The sequence below is a fragment of the Heloderma suspectum genome, chromosome 5 (genome assembly GCF_057233095.1).
Source record: "Heloderma suspectum isolate Gila_16-S chromosome 5, 16-S_ref, whole genome shotgun sequence".
NCBI classification, from domain to species: domain Eukaryota; kingdom Metazoa; phylum Chordata; class Lepidosauria; order Squamata; family Helodermatidae; genus Heloderma; species Heloderma suspectum.
In genome coordinates, this window is record NC_139462.1 from 85,530,843 (window position 1) to 85,546,352 (window position 15,510).

At 38.3% G+C, this 15,510-nt stretch overlaps 1 protein-coding gene across 5 annotated transcripts in view; it reads right to left on the bottom strand.

The window, feature by feature from the left end:
• Positions 1–3,655: 3,655 nt before the first annotated feature.
• Positions 3,656–15,510, bottom strand: part of DCTD (dCMP deaminase) — a 30,690-nt gene continuing 18,835 nt past the window's right edge. For 3 of the 5 annotated variants that reach the window (XM_084856502.1, XM_084856504.1, XM_084856500.1), the window contains 2 exons: positions 13,313–13,387; positions 3,656–3,762 (listed from right to left, as the gene is read on the bottom strand). In XM_084856502.1, the coding sequence (XP_084712628.1) occupies positions 3,747–3,762; positions 13,313–13,387 (91 nt within the window). In that variant the 3' untranslated portion in view covers positions 3,656–3,746. Of the gene's footprint in view, positions 3,763–11,742; positions 13,388–15,510 lie in introns of those variants that run through there. The other 2 variants (XM_084856503.1, XM_084856501.1) reach the window with 1 other exon arrangement.

The window sequence follows — 15,510 nt, forward strand, 5'->3', positions numbered from 1 at the left end:
ACAACTCAAAACGGGTTGCATAATATTGCTGCCATTCTTTTTAAAGTCAGAAGGGAAAACATTTCCAAAATGATCTGGCCTTGAATAATAGAAGTCAGAAATATATGTCTTACCAATGGGCCTGAGCATATGTCCCAGTGCAAAAAAAGGAGCGTGTGTCAAGGTCAAGGACCTTGGTTGGGCCAGCACTGAAACCCAGTTTTGTTACATGCATGAGATTTGCTGTAGTTTTGCTACTCAAAGTGTTTCCCCCCTTCATTTCTTCTGTTCCTCCCTCCCTGTTTATTATATAAGCAATTAGACCTAACAAGAGACAAAGCTTTGCAGTACCAGGGGTTATGAGTTTATTTATATTTTTGGCTTGTTTTTGTTAATTCCATTTTGCAGTTGTTTGCAAGTTGACTTTCTTGCTGAATATTCTGCATACTGAACATATCATGCTAAAATACTGCTATGCAACTTTTCTCTTTTGGTCTTCCTCAGCTATAAAACCTAATATGAAAATATGTTTAATAAAATACGGGTTTAAAGGAGGAATATTTGATATAACTCAGAGTTTCAATTTCTTTTACAAAATACAGAGAAGTATACCATTTGTTCTAGTACAGGCAAGCCTTGTAACACATCAGCTGAAACTCCACTTGCAATTAATAAGCCATCTGAATAACCACGCAAGCTCTTTCAAAGACTGATGGCTTGAAATATTGCTTTATTTAAACAGAAAATAACATTGCATTACATTCTTACAGCTATCAAACATAACTGCAAGGAATATAAAACTCTGGACCTTGATATAAAGAACTATATATAGCCTGAAAATTTAGCTGGGCTCAACCTCATGAAAGTGGATGGTGGAGCTCAGTTCCCTTCCTTGTAAGAGAAGGAAGATGACAGTTCTCAGTAGTGCTTTTAACATAACCAGGATTTTAACATATATATTTTAGTTGGGTTTTTTTTTTATACTTTTGGCCCCTCATGGTTTTTTCTCAATGTGGGTTCTGCACACTTCAAAGATCTGACATCTGAGCTTACAATGATTATGGATTTTGGTGGCATATCAATTAAAATGGTCTGACCCTGAAGGTTTATGGATCATAATGGTTTCTAGATATTCTGGGAAATTCTTTACTAATCTGACCAGCTGCCCTGTCAAAACTCTAGCTAACTCCTGGAATTGGGAGTTATCTTGGGTGGTTGACACAATATATCCTAGGTATCATCTCCTGACTTCCAGAATTTAGTCCTCCCCATGTTTTAATAAGGGGCTGAGGGCAATAAGGCAGCAGGGGAAATTATTTCAGTGAAGGTGAACAAAAACTTGTGCTGAATCCAACTGAATATGCCCTAGAACTCATTTGAAGCTGTTCTATGGCAATGATAGTAGCAAACAAATCTTACTATGTTGCCACCATCACATCTGCACGATTTCTGAAGTCTACTGTGTATCTTAAAAGGCTTTTGTAATCTGGAATCTTGCAAAAATGTTGTGGATAACATTGCTTGCAACTTGGTTCTGTATGCCCATGTCTGCTTGATTTATCTCCATCTTGAACAGATGAAAGATTGCTGGCATGTTTGTTTCCTTGGCTGAAAAAGGGTGCTGATCCAGCTACTCAGAAAAGGATAGAAGTGAGACAACTGCGTAAAAAGCCATTAGCTGATCCCAACTAACGGGGAAACTACAGGCTTTTTTCTAATTTCCCATCTATTTATTTATTACATTTTTATACTGCCCAATAGCTAGCACTCTCTGGGAGGTTCACAACAATTAGAACTATAAAATACAACAGAATAAAATTATATAAAAGTTTAAACTATAGCATAAAATTAATACCCAAATAAAACCTAGCAGCAGTGCAGCAATTTAAAATACAGTAACAGATTTAAAACAGAAACTGAAAGACTGAAATGCCTGGGAAAATCAGGTCCTCACCTGGGGCCAAAAAGACAACAATGTAGGCGCTAGACGAGCCTCTCTGGGTTTTTCTGGTCAAGATGGTCAAATGGACTGTGGCTAAGCAGCTCCAGGTACTTCTTGATTAGTCAGATTATCTGGACCCATTTCAATATGGCTTCCAGTCAGAGTTTAGGGCTAAGACTGCCTTGGTCACCTGGTTGATGTTTGTAGAAAAGAACATAACCTTATTGATTCTCCTTGATGGCTCTCAACACCCTTCTGGATTAACTGTCTGGGCTGGGAATAGCAGTACTCCTCTCCACTGGTTCTGCTCCTACCTCACCAAAATATTCTACAAGGTATGCTGGGAGGTGATTCGTTTTCTCTATTTGAGTTCTCGTCTACACAATGTTCTATCTCCCCTCTTTTTAACATGTACACAAAAACAGTTGGAAATGATAATCAAGATGACTGGATTGTCATTAAGTATGCTGATGATACCCAGCCTTATAGCTTCTTTCTGTCTGAACCAAACATGGCAATGTTGTCCTTAAATGACTGCCTGATGTCAGTAATAGGCTGAATGAGGGCAGATATATTGAAATTTAATCTACACAAGATGCACATTGTGAGTCACCCTAAAGCTGGAGACATGGGACAGAATCCAACAGGGTGCTTATGCCCCCATATTCCTTTACGCCCTGCCAATTCTCTTTTGCAAGGAGTGGATCCCACCAATTCTGTTGTGCAAGCAGGATCCACTGCTTATGTAAGAGAGTTTTAGTGCTTTCCTAGCAGAAGCCCTGAAATGAGCGGAAATGGTAGTTTCTGGAAGGAGGCAGGTCGGCAGAGTTCTCTTATGTTAGCTTTGGCCGACTTGCCTCCTTCCAGAAACTAGTGTTTCTGCTCATTTCGGGCTGCCCCGGAAGCACTAAATTGCCAGTGTGCAAGTAGTGGGGGCCTCTTGCGCAATAGAAATGGCAAGGTGTAAGAGAATCGGCAGGGCATAAGCACCCTGTTGGGTTCTACCTATGGTAGAATTGCTTGTCAGGGTGTGGATGCTCTCCCCTAAAGGAAAAGAGTAGCTGTGTGTTACTATTTATGTCTATTATCTGTCAGGGTAAGAGATGATACCACCCCAAAAGATCAAGAGTGCTACTTGTTTATGTATGACGAAATGAAAGTATAAGTAAAAGGGTTACTTCAATCTACAGTAGCAAAATGCCAAATACACCATCTTGTACTTATTCTATAATATCAACTGGTTTTATTTTTATCCACTTCTTGACCCGCAGATAGTAGGTATTCAGGAGTAAGTTCTATGGCTTGGTTCAAAGACAAGATAGATCCTAAACAAAAATATATTTGAGAATGATACACAGGTGCTTCCCATGCCTTATTCATTATTTGCATGCTACGAAACATAGAAAACAGGCCAAATAAGTTGTTGTTGTTGTTCAGTCGTGTCCGACTCTTCGTGACCCCATGGACCATAGCACGCCAGGCCTTCCTGTCCTGCGCTCTCTCCCAGAGTGTGCTCAAGTTCATATTCATTGCATCGGTGATGCTATCTAGCCATCTCATCCTCTGCCGTCCCCTTCTCCTTTTGCCTTCAGTCTTTCCCAGCATCAGGGTCTTTTCCAGAGAGTTTTCTCTTCGCATTAGGTGGCCAAAATATTTGAGCGTCAGCTTCAGTATCTGTCCTTCCAATGAGCACTCAGGGTTGATTTCCTTTAGGATGGACTGATTTGACCTCCTTGCAGTCCAGGGGACTCGTAAGAGTCTTCTCCAGCACCACAGTTCGAAAGCATCAATTCTTCGGCGCTCAGACTTCCTTATAGTCCAGCTCTCACAGCCATACATTACTACTGGGAAAACCACAGCTTTGATTAGACGGACCTTTGTCGGCAAGGTGATGTCTCTGCTTCTTACTATGCTCTCTAGGTTTGCCATAGCTTTCCCCCCAAGGAGCAAGTGTCTTTTAATTTCATGGCTACAGTCACCGTCTGTGGTGATCTTGGAGCCCAAGAAAATAAAATCTGTCACTGCTTCCATTTCTTCCCCTTCTATATGCCAGAAAGTGATGGGGCCAGATGCCATGATCTTAGTTTTAATGTTGAGTTTCAAACCAGCTTTTTGAGGGGGTTGGTGGGTTTCAGACATACAAGTATAAGGTCTACATGTGAAATGGGGATGCATACCTGAAACCACTTTTGCAACTGAAGCCAAACTTGTGCACATGCTCTGTTGATCAACTCTGTTGCTAACGAAGTGGATATCCCACTTTATCAAACTCTGTTGATAACAAAGTGGATATCCCACAAGGAGAAGGAGCCCACTTTATGGTGGGATGGGACGAGACTGGTCTGAGCTCCTTGAGTACACAGCAAAACTCAGCACATACAAATGCTCCTTTATTGAAGACATATTTCTGTAACCTATCGAAAACTAAAAGAATCAAACCAGGTTATCAGCCAGATGTGATTTAGGACCCCAGAAGAACAAAGCCGTAAACTGTTATTGGATTTATAATAGAAAACTCTCTATCATTGCTGTACTTGCATTCTGGCATTGGAAAACGGCCAATGCAGTAAAAGCAGTATAAATTCAATAATCTCAGAATGGGATGGCTTAAATACAGCTACTTTGTTCTTAACTTTAAAAGGAATATGCTTTGGTTAAGCCTGAACTGTTCCTGTGGAGCTCTCTGTGGACATTTGATAGCTCTACCATGGAACCCATCTCAAAACATTACACAGAGGTGAACATTTTATTATTAGTTTTCTTTTATTCCCCTGGGGATGCTTGACTAATGCAATATGAGTGACACAGCATATAGCTTGTTGCATCAGGAACATTCTAGCTCTGGAGTTTTCAAACTATATTCTCAGGTTGCAGTCAAGCTTATCAGGAACTGAATGGAGAGATCAGCAATGGCAAAAAAAACTTCTGCCCATCACTACTGATTTGCTGCTGCACCCTGCAGCTCCACATTGGTATGCTCAACTGGTATGCGCAAACACCAAAGAACAGGGGTGGGCAACTTATGGCCCACCAAATGTTTTGGTCTACAACTCCCATCAGCTCTAGCCAATGGTGAGGAAGGATGGGAGTTGTGGCCCTCTAGATGTTTGGCCTACAAGTTGCCTACCCCTGCCCTAGAACATCCTAGATGTACAGAGATCCATGGTAGAAGCTCAGGAGTTCCACCACCATGTGAAAAGTGCTCCCCACAGGTAGAAATTTTAAGAACCACTGGTCTAGGCAACAGCCATCACATTGCCCAAGAGATCCCTGGATGGAAGTGCCACCAGTAACACCACATGAGTGGGAGGGAGGTATTCATACAACTCATTTAATAGAGGCAATAGCAACACTGCCTTCAAGGATTATTAGGTTCTTTAGTGTGTGTACATTATTACATGCACGTATATTTAGATATATTTTGTTTCTGTGTATACTGTCTGTGTGTTTCTAAATTTTCCATATTGTATTTTTAATGTTTTTAACCTTTGTAAACCATCCAGATAGCTTCATCTATGTGGCAGTATAGAAATGCAATAAATCATCATCATCATAAATATTAAGAGTGCTTATTATAAACTACAAAACTTAATTTTAATAAGTACTTTTTAATCCAACAATATTCCAAGCAGAACTACATAATACAAGAAAGGTAAAAGCCAGCCTGAGCCACAGAGAAGCTTCTTAAACTATGTAACTAAAATGTGTTGTAAAATAACATTCCAGGGCCTTACTTGACAGTTTGAGCATACCATGTTTCTTTGGGTTCATGGGGACTTTTTGAAACCTTCCAAGAAAAAATGGAATACACATTAATTAAAAAAAAAACCAGACACTGACCTGATTCACACATAACTGTAACCGATGGCTTAGTTAACCCATGGGTTATTGAATTCTGGGTAGTCATGATGTGGAGCACACACACAAACAAACTATGGTTTGTTATCCATGAACAACCCAGACAGAGAACTCATGGGTTGTTTGGTCAGGCTACAGAGGGAGCAGGCAAGAGTGGTAAAAACACACACCAGTTGCTCTACATGCCAGTACTACAGCATCACAAAGACAGTTAGGATATGGGGAGGAAGTGGATGAAGGAGAAGGGAAACAAACAATCCATGTTGGGGAAAACAAACCATGGTTTGTTTGATCATCTGCCAGGCAAACCTTGGGTAGGGCAACAATCCATGGATTAAATAAACCATGGATTAGGGTTAGCGTTATCTGTGAACCAGGTCACTAGCAAGAGAAGAACAATGGAAACATTGTGCTAATATTCAACCGAATCAGCTCTGTTATCTGTTGACTGAGAATGGCCTGTAAGAGTTGTTTTTCTGTCTCCCCATTTTACACTTTTACATTCTTTTTTTTATATTTATTTTTAAACAAAACAAAAAACAACAACATAAACACACAATACACATACACTAAAATATCTCTTAAGATTGTAAGATATCTAGCTCTGGCTCCCCTTACACAACAAATGCTTATTATTATTATCTAGTTCTTATATTAGTTGTACAGTCAGGGCCAGAAATATTGGAACAAATGTAACTGTTTTGGCAGTTGGCTTCTGTACACCCCCACATTGAAGTTGAAAGGCAACACACCCAGATGGGAGCAAAGGCAGGACTTTCAGCTGTAATTCAAGAGGTTTGACAAAAGTGGGGCACTAATCATTCAGGAAGGACAGCTAGTGGCATACACACACACCCATCGTTGGTGGCTCATAAGTAATGGAACAAACCAACATCATTTCAAACTTAAGGATCGCCTTTAATACCTGGATGAAAATCCTTTGCAGTCAATGACTGCCTGAAGTCTGGAACCCATGGATATGACCAAATGCTGAGTTTCCTCCCTCGAGATGCTTTGCCAGGCCTTTACTGCAGCTGCCTTCAGCTGCTGCTTGTTTGTGGGTCTTTCTGCCTTCAGTCTTGTCTTCAGGAAGTGAAAAGCATGCTCTACTGGGTGGAGATCAGGTGACTGATTTGGCCATTGAAGAACATCCCACTTCTTCGCCTGGAGAAACTCTTGGGTAGCTTTTGCTGTATGTTTTGGGTCATGATCCATCTGCAATATGAAGTGGCATCCTATCAGTTTGGCAGCATTCGGCAGTCAGGTCATCAATGAACACCAGTGACCCAGTTCCATTGGCAGCCATACATGCCCGTGCCATAACACTGCCTCCACCATGTTTGACACATGATGTGGTATGCGTTGGATCATGAGCTGTTCCTTTCCATCTCCATACTGTTCTCTTCCCATCAGTTTGGTACAAGTTAATCTTGGTTTCCTCAGTCCAAAGAATCTTATTCCAGAACTGGCCAGTTTTTAAGGTGTTTGCTGGCCAAGGCTAATCTGGCCTTTCTGTTCTTGAGCGTTACCAGTGGTTTGCACCTTGTTGTGAAGCCTCTGTATTTACATTCATAAAGCCATCTCTTGACTGTAGATGTTGACAATGACATGCCTACCTCCGCAACAGCGTTCTTGACCTGGCTAGATATTGTAAAGGGTTTCTCTTCACCATGAGCAGAATTCTGTGGTCATCCACTTTAGTTGTCTTCCGAGGTCTGCCAGGCCTTTTGCTGCTTACTGAACTTGCCATTAATTCTTTCTTTTTCAGGATGTTCCAAACTGCTGTATTGGCCACTCCCAATGGGCCACTCCCACTCCCAATGTTTTTGCTATCTCTACGATGGGTTTATTTTGTTTCCTCAGCCTAATGATGGCCTCCTTCACTTGCATGGACACCACTTTGGACCTCATTTTGGGAGTTCCAGTGAACAGCTACCAAATGCAAATGTAACACTCAGAACCACCTCCAGGCCTTTTATCTGCTTGATTGGTCATGGGGTACCCAGGAAACAGGCCACACCTGGCCATGCAGCTCCTTCTCAGCCATTCGTTCCATTACTTATGAGCCACCAACGATGGGGGGGGTATGCCACTGGCTGTCCTTCCTGAATGGTTAGTGCCCCACTTTTGTCCAACCCCTTGAATTACAGCTGCAAGTCCTGACTTGGCTCCCGTCTGGGTGTGTTTCCTTTCAACTTCAATGTGGTGGTGTACAGAGGCCAACTGCCAAAACAGTTATCCTTGTTCCAATATTTCTGGCCCTGACTGTATATCATACATTGAGTTCACAGACATTATCTCATTTCTCTCCTAATTTTATCAACAAAAAAAGAGAACCATCTCAAAGTTCAAAATCCACATACATAGATATCATTTTTCTCTATTTCTTGTACAAATTCTATAAAAGGTTTCCAATCTAACATAAATGTAGTTGTTGATCCTTCTTTAATTATAATAGTAAGTTTTGCCATCTCTGCCAGCTCCATCATTTTCATGATCCACTCACTCACAGTTGGTATTGTTTCATTCTTCCACTTTTGTGCATACAATAACCTTGCAGCCATTGTCATGTAGAGAAAGAAGGTTCCCCCCTTCTCTTTTACGTGTTTATCTATTAGCCCCAATAAAAAAGTTTCTGGCTTTAATTCTATAGTAGTTTTTAATATTATTTGAGCTAAAGACTGTATTCGTTTCCAAAATGTTTTAGCTTTTTTACAAGTCCACTATAAACGGTAAAATGTTCACTCTTGATCTTCACATTTCCAACATTTTCCAGAAACATCTTTATACATTTTAGACAATTTAAACGGTGACATACACCATCTACACATCATCTTATAAAAATTCTCTTTAAGACTTGTACATAAAGTAAATCTTAAATCTTTTCCCCACATACTTTCCCACTCTTCCATTGATATATTATGACCAACATTTTGTGCCCATTTTATCATAAAATCTTTTATTTGTTCATCCTCTGTCTCATACCTTAACAGTAATTTATAGTTTAGCAATAACATGTTCATCATTTGTACACAGTGCTGTTTCAAACTCAGATTCTGTTTGTTCAAATCCACCATTTTTTTCATTTATTTTAAATCTTTCTTTAATTTGCAAATATGAAAACCACTGACATAAATGACCTTCTTCCAATAAGCTTTCCCTTGATTTTAACTTATATTCCCCTTGTGACAGTTCCAGTAAATTATATCTTATCCATTTATGCGTGCTATCAAATTCTCTTCTATGCATTACTTCTTGTAAAGATATCCAAAGTGGTATTCTTTGATAGAACCTTAATTTATATTTATTCCAAATTCTTAACACAGCCATCTTATATAGTAATTATTAAAATCTACATTCACTTTTGTTTTATCATACCACAAATAACCATGCCACCCATATCTCAATTCATGTTCTTCTAGTTCTAAAAGTCTTCTATTTTTCAGCCTCACCCATTCCTTCATCCACATCAAGCAGCAGGCAGAAAAACAGCTTTTAAAATCTGGTAATCCCAAACCACCTCTTTCCTTTGCATCTTGTAAAATTTTTATTTTAACTCTTGGTTTTTTTGCTTCCATATAAACTTCATTATATCTCTCTGCCACTGCTTAAAAGGTAAATCTGATGTAATAATGGGTGTCATTTGAAAAAAAAATAACCTTCTAGGTAATACATTCATTTTGATCATTGCAATTCTTCCCAAAAGTGATAATTGTAATTTTTCCCATTTTAATAGGTTTAATTTCATTCCACACTTTAACATAGTTATTTTGAAAAAGCATACAATTCATATTTGTCAAAAGGACTCCCAAACATTTTACTTTCTTTTTAATTTGGAAGCCAATCTTATCCATCAACTTTTTTTTCTTGAACATTCATATTCTTTGTTAAAAAAAATTGTTTTCTGTTTATTAACTTTGAACCCTGCCACTGCTCCAAATTCTTTTAATTTTTTCATTAAAATTTCAATTCCCTTTAAAGGTTCTTCCAACATAAACACCAAGTCATCTGCAGAAGCCCTCACCTTATATTTCTTTTTAATCTTAATTCCTGTAATTTGATCATCTTGTTTTATATCTCTGTTCAATAATTCTAAAACCAATATAAACAGTAGCGGTGACAATGGGCAACCTTGTCTTGTTCCTCTTTGTATCTCACAAGGTTTAGTCAAATCCCCATTTATAATTATTTGAGCCTTTTGATCGGTATATACCGATTTCACCGATTTTATAAAGTTTTCTCCAAGTCCAGTTCTTCTAAAGTTTTAATTAAAAATTTCCAGTTGAGATTATCAAATGCTTTCTCTGCATCTAAAAAGATCAGAGCTGCTTGTTTTTCTGGGTGTTTTTCCAAACATTCCACCACATTCAAGATCATTCTTACATTATCTCTCATCTGTCTCCTTGGTAAGAAACCACTTTGGTCCTCATATACAAACTCTTGCAACATTTTCTTGAGCCTTTCTGCCAAAATTGTTGCAAATATCTTATAGTCATTGTTTAATAATGAGATTGGTCTGTAGTTTTTTGTTGAGGTTAAATCCTGTCCTTCTTTAGATATTAATGTTATATATGCTGTTTTCCTTGTTTCCGGTATCTCCTTTTCTAAAATACTGTTCATCATATTTTTCAACAGTTGTAAGATTTCTTCTTCACACTTCTTATAATATAATCCTGATATTCCATCTGGTCCCGGAGTTTTTCCCAATTTAATTTTTTTTATTGCTTTCACCATTTCATTTACTGTTATTGGGCCATTCATCATTTGTTTTTGTTCCTTAGTAATTTTTGGTAAATTTTGTTTATGAATATGTTTATCCATTAATTCTGGGTAGATATCCTGTCCTTTATACACATTTGAATAATATTGATAAAAGGCTTTCTGAATTGCCACATTATCAGTTAATTCTAATCCGCTTTCACTTATTTTCACAATTGTTTTCTTTTCTTTTTCCTTTCTAAGTTTATAGGCCAACCATATACTTTTACGTTCTTGAAGATCAACCAGCAGTGACATGGTAGCCAGTGTTCAGTTCAGACTCTTATCTCCCTGTATGTCTCTCTTTCGAGTGCAACAATTCTGTTGAGCAGTTTGGACCCTTCATGTTACTTATTGGTCGTGACAGCCAGCAACACTCCCTTCAGATTTAGTGCCATTATGACGCAATTATCATGTAATGCCTTATAGTATGACTCTATCTGGAATATTTCCCTCTACAGGCAACAAGCTTAAAGCAGAAACAGAAAAAGGCAAAGTATCTGGACAACACAATTCCATTCATCCTCAAGATCTGCAATATTAAGAACAGAGCCATTGCAAATCAGACTTTTAACGTCTACGTGTTTGATTAACCATTTACTTAATTAAAGTTTCTACCAGTACTTAATAAAGTAGTTACAATTGCTGAGCAGATAGGAGATAATCTACTATCACCCTTCTAAAACTTCATACTTATTAGCAGAATTTTTAAAGTGAGGCTGTGTTTGAAATGTGGATTTGTACCAGATATGAAGGTACTATGCCAGGGGTAGGGAACCTATGGCCCTCCATATATTGTTGGACTTCAATTCCCTTCAGCACCAGTCAATTGTCAGGGATGATGGAAGTTGTAGTCTAACAATATCTTCGTCTGGTGCAATTCAATTCCTTAACAGCCTATCCTAATCACATTTACTCAGAAGTCCCATTGAGTTTATTGGGGGAAAACTCCTAGACTAATCCAAACTAGATAAGAAAGCATAACTAACATTATCTTGCATTGAGCTCTGGCATTTCTTCACAATAAGCTGTTTCCTATTACCTACTTAGGTCGTCAATTCTCACTACTCTTAATTGGTGCTACCCTACATTTTTTCTTCTTGTGTAAGTACTCCCTCTCAGGCAGAATCAGTTGGAGTTTGCAACCCAGTGAGGTTGTTGTGTTTCTTAAGGTTTGCTCCACTCAAAATATAGAAAGACACAACCAAAAAGAAATACATTTAATAAAACTGAATACTTTTCCCATAAATATAGAAGATATGTAGCTAGGCTGACCCACAAATTAAGAAAAGCCTTCCAAAAATAATTAAGCCAAATTTCAGATGGAAGATAGGGGAAGCTGAAGGGAAGTATCAAATGGCTACATATTAGAAAATATCTTTAAAAGTTTACATGTAATCGCCACCATAGCATGACATTCCTTTAGCAGAAAAGTAATTTTTGATCATTACACTTTATGTAATTATATCACAAATATACAAAATACACTTTGCATATGATTACTGAAACTGCAGCCCTCTAGAGCCAAGCACACAGTGTAATATAATAATAATGAGTCTACTTCAACAAAGTAGGATTTTAATAAGACTTTCATAATACTGGTAGCAAGCCAAATTACATAATATCTTCATATACAGAATGATTTCAACATAGAAAATAAGAGCCCACAACACAATTTTTTTTTTTTTAAAAGCACACAAATACCTTTGGGATCAGAACCATTTTCTACACAAAGACAATTAGGCACATTTAATTTTTTTCAAAATCAAATTGAAGGGGAGATATTGAAAGCTTTTGATAGCTTTAGCCAATGTTCCTGAAACGTATGGCACACAGCCAGTTTTTAACAACTAAAAGCAAGCTAAAACTATAATTATGACACTTGGCATGTACAACCTCAGCACGGACTGAATCTCCTCATTTCCCTTAGAGGAAAAGTAGTGATTAAGTTACCTCGAAGGCTGGTTCCTGAATTGTAATGTGCAGGATTGTCTATCAGAGATTTAGACCAATAAACGAGTTTCCTTTTAGACATTAAAATCAGTTCCAAACAGGGTCCCATAGGTGAAAGTCTAATGATTTATTCACTTATCCTCTACCAAATAGAAGGTGTCTTGGGGAAAAGGAATTAAAGCTATCTAAAACTACACCCAATACAAAACATTTTTCAAATATTTTTGAACATATGCTCAAATACTACACTGCAACAGAAGAACCAATTAAAGAGATAAACATCTGGTAAATTATGAAGTTATAATACACCAGTATGGATTTCACACAACACAATGTTTTGGCTGTTGTATATGGAGTTATATTGCTTGAAAAACAAGATTTTCAATAATTTGTACTCTATATATCAACTTTCTAGCCATGTCTAGACATGTTCCTTGCAGTTATGTCAATGAAGTTGTCTATCAGTTGTCCTGACTGAGTCAATATTCATAGGTTATTAGTTGAGATTTTGGTTCCCTTCAGTCAGATCAGGCGTTGGATAGTCAACACAAAAAACTAAACAGCTTTTTTATTGTTCACACACAAATCCAGGTCTCACCTACAAATTCCAGTTAGAGAAGGTTTGGCAAAGTATAGGAAGTCAAAGCCTAAAAGTATGGCAGTGAAGACAAAAATTATCTAGGCCCAACACATTCTTTAGATGTCTTCTTAAACTGTAGTGGCTATTAAAAAGTTATGCCTAACTTCAAGATGAAAGGCATTAGCAGCTTCTAAGAGAAGGATAATCACAATCTTCTAGAGATTTAATTAGATGTAACTCACAGAGACTTTTGACTTGGTCTGCTGTTAACTGAATCAAAATCAATGACTATCTTACTGCACTTTGGTTTGAATTTCCTAAAAATAATGAAGAGAGAAAGAGAGAGAGAGAGAAATGGGTGTTAGCTAGTGAAGTAGTTAAACATTTTGTTTGCCTTGGCTCCAAACTAAATTTTAAGAAGGAAAAAAATACCCTTGGTTTCACTCTGTGTTTTATCTCTATAGGAGCCAATTATAGTGCACCATACTGAGAGAAACCCGGACAAGAAAGACTAAGACAAAAAGACACATGGGGTTGCTTAGTCTGTATGTTCTTCAGCTAGTGGAGTTCATAAATTAGCCAGGAGTCAAAGGATTTCTAACAACTTAGCTGCAGGAGGTGGCATCATGTAACCAGTTTTTCTGTAACATTTGATATCTTTTTTCCCTGCCAATTTTTCACAGAAAACTTCCAAAGTTTGCTTCAGTAATCTTAGAGCAAAGGGGAAAATACACTGCATTATGCAAGCGAGAAAAAATATAAACTAGTGAAACCAGAATAATTTTAAAGTTACAACTTTAGAATTGTGAAATTAATATCCCCAACAAAGCTCATCCTTTTACATCATTAGAGCATCTGCTGCAGCAATTAGCAAGAAAGGTATTTGGGGACTGTGTATATATTTTACAATCTACCAGTAAACAGGGGATTATGCAAATAGTGTGGATTTAGTGTCTCATTAAGCTTGACAATTCAGTTCTAGAGATTCATTAAACACAGCCATATCCTCACAAATCAATACTCAAAGCAAAAATAGTTAACACAATGAAGGACAAGTTTGGGAGGATGTTTGCATACAAACTTTATCCAGCCTATCAGCTGAAAATGCTGAAGGCGGTATAACAATGGACAAATTCTGGGAAGATTTCACTTGTAACAGCATGAGATACACCTCTTCTTCACCTAGTGCCTGTGGTAGACATATAATACACTGAAGAATTTTAGAGCAGAATTTCAAATGCTGCTGCACTGGTTCATGATTTTTACTTTGCCCTGAAGCTAGCAGTCTGCCTTAAATTTTCACTGTCAGAAATGTTATACATGAAAAATTTAAGAAGTTTCTAAATTAATAGTATAAAACATTATCAATTTTTGAAGACAGAATTAGCCTCTTACTACAGCACATAAACATATCACATTAGTTGCTGATCACATTTATCTCCCTGAGTCTCTTTTAAAATCTACCCTTGTTTCCTTGGGCCATAGATTCCATGAGAGAACTTGCCTGAAGTGGCCTCAGGGACAGGTAAAGGACTATTTCACCCCTACAGACAAGAACACTTTCAATGTAGAATTGTATGTCTTTCATTTGTTTTCTTTTTTAACTAAAATATATCTCTTTGGGGAAAACATGTTTTGAATATTTGGTTTGGAAGCATGTGCTCACAATACAACAGGTGAGCCTACATACAGATTTAAAACTGACCTCTAAGGCATGTCTAGAGATAAACAGTGCAGTCCTATGCATGTCTGCTCAGAGACATAGACCCACTGAATTCAACGGGAATTACTCTCAGATAAGTTGGGGCAGAAGTGCAGCCTAAGGCTCTAATCTTATATACTCTTACATGGAAGTAAACCCCACTGAACTCCATGGGACTTACTTCTGACTAAGGATGCATAGCATTGTGCTTAGGCAGGGAAACTATCCTACCAGGAGACAAGGGCAGTCTGCCTCTAGACTTGCTATTTGTTGCTCCAGAGGGCAGGACTAGAACCAAGGGCGGAAATTGCAGAGGAGCAGATTTCAGCTAAAAACTATGACTAAGAGCTGTTCAACAGTAGAACAGTATGCCTCAGGAGGTAGTGGGTCTCCTTCACTGGAGGTATTTCAGCAGAGGCTGGATGGTCCTCTGTCAGGGATACTATAGTTGCATCCAGGGCCAGCCCTCCCATGAGGCAGAGTGTATCCCCTGCTCAGGCAGCAGATCAGGAGGTTCAGCCCCTGGAAGGGCCCCTATGGGTACTGCCACTGCACTGGCCCTGTTCACCTGCTGTGGCAAATGCCACAGCAGGAGAGCAGCAAGCAGGCCTCCTTGGAGGAACCGCCATCTTCACCCCTGCATCTCTGATTGATTGATTTCATTTCTATACTACCCAATAGCTGAAGCTCTCTGGGCGGTTCACAAAAATTAAAACCACAAAGCACAGCATAAAACAA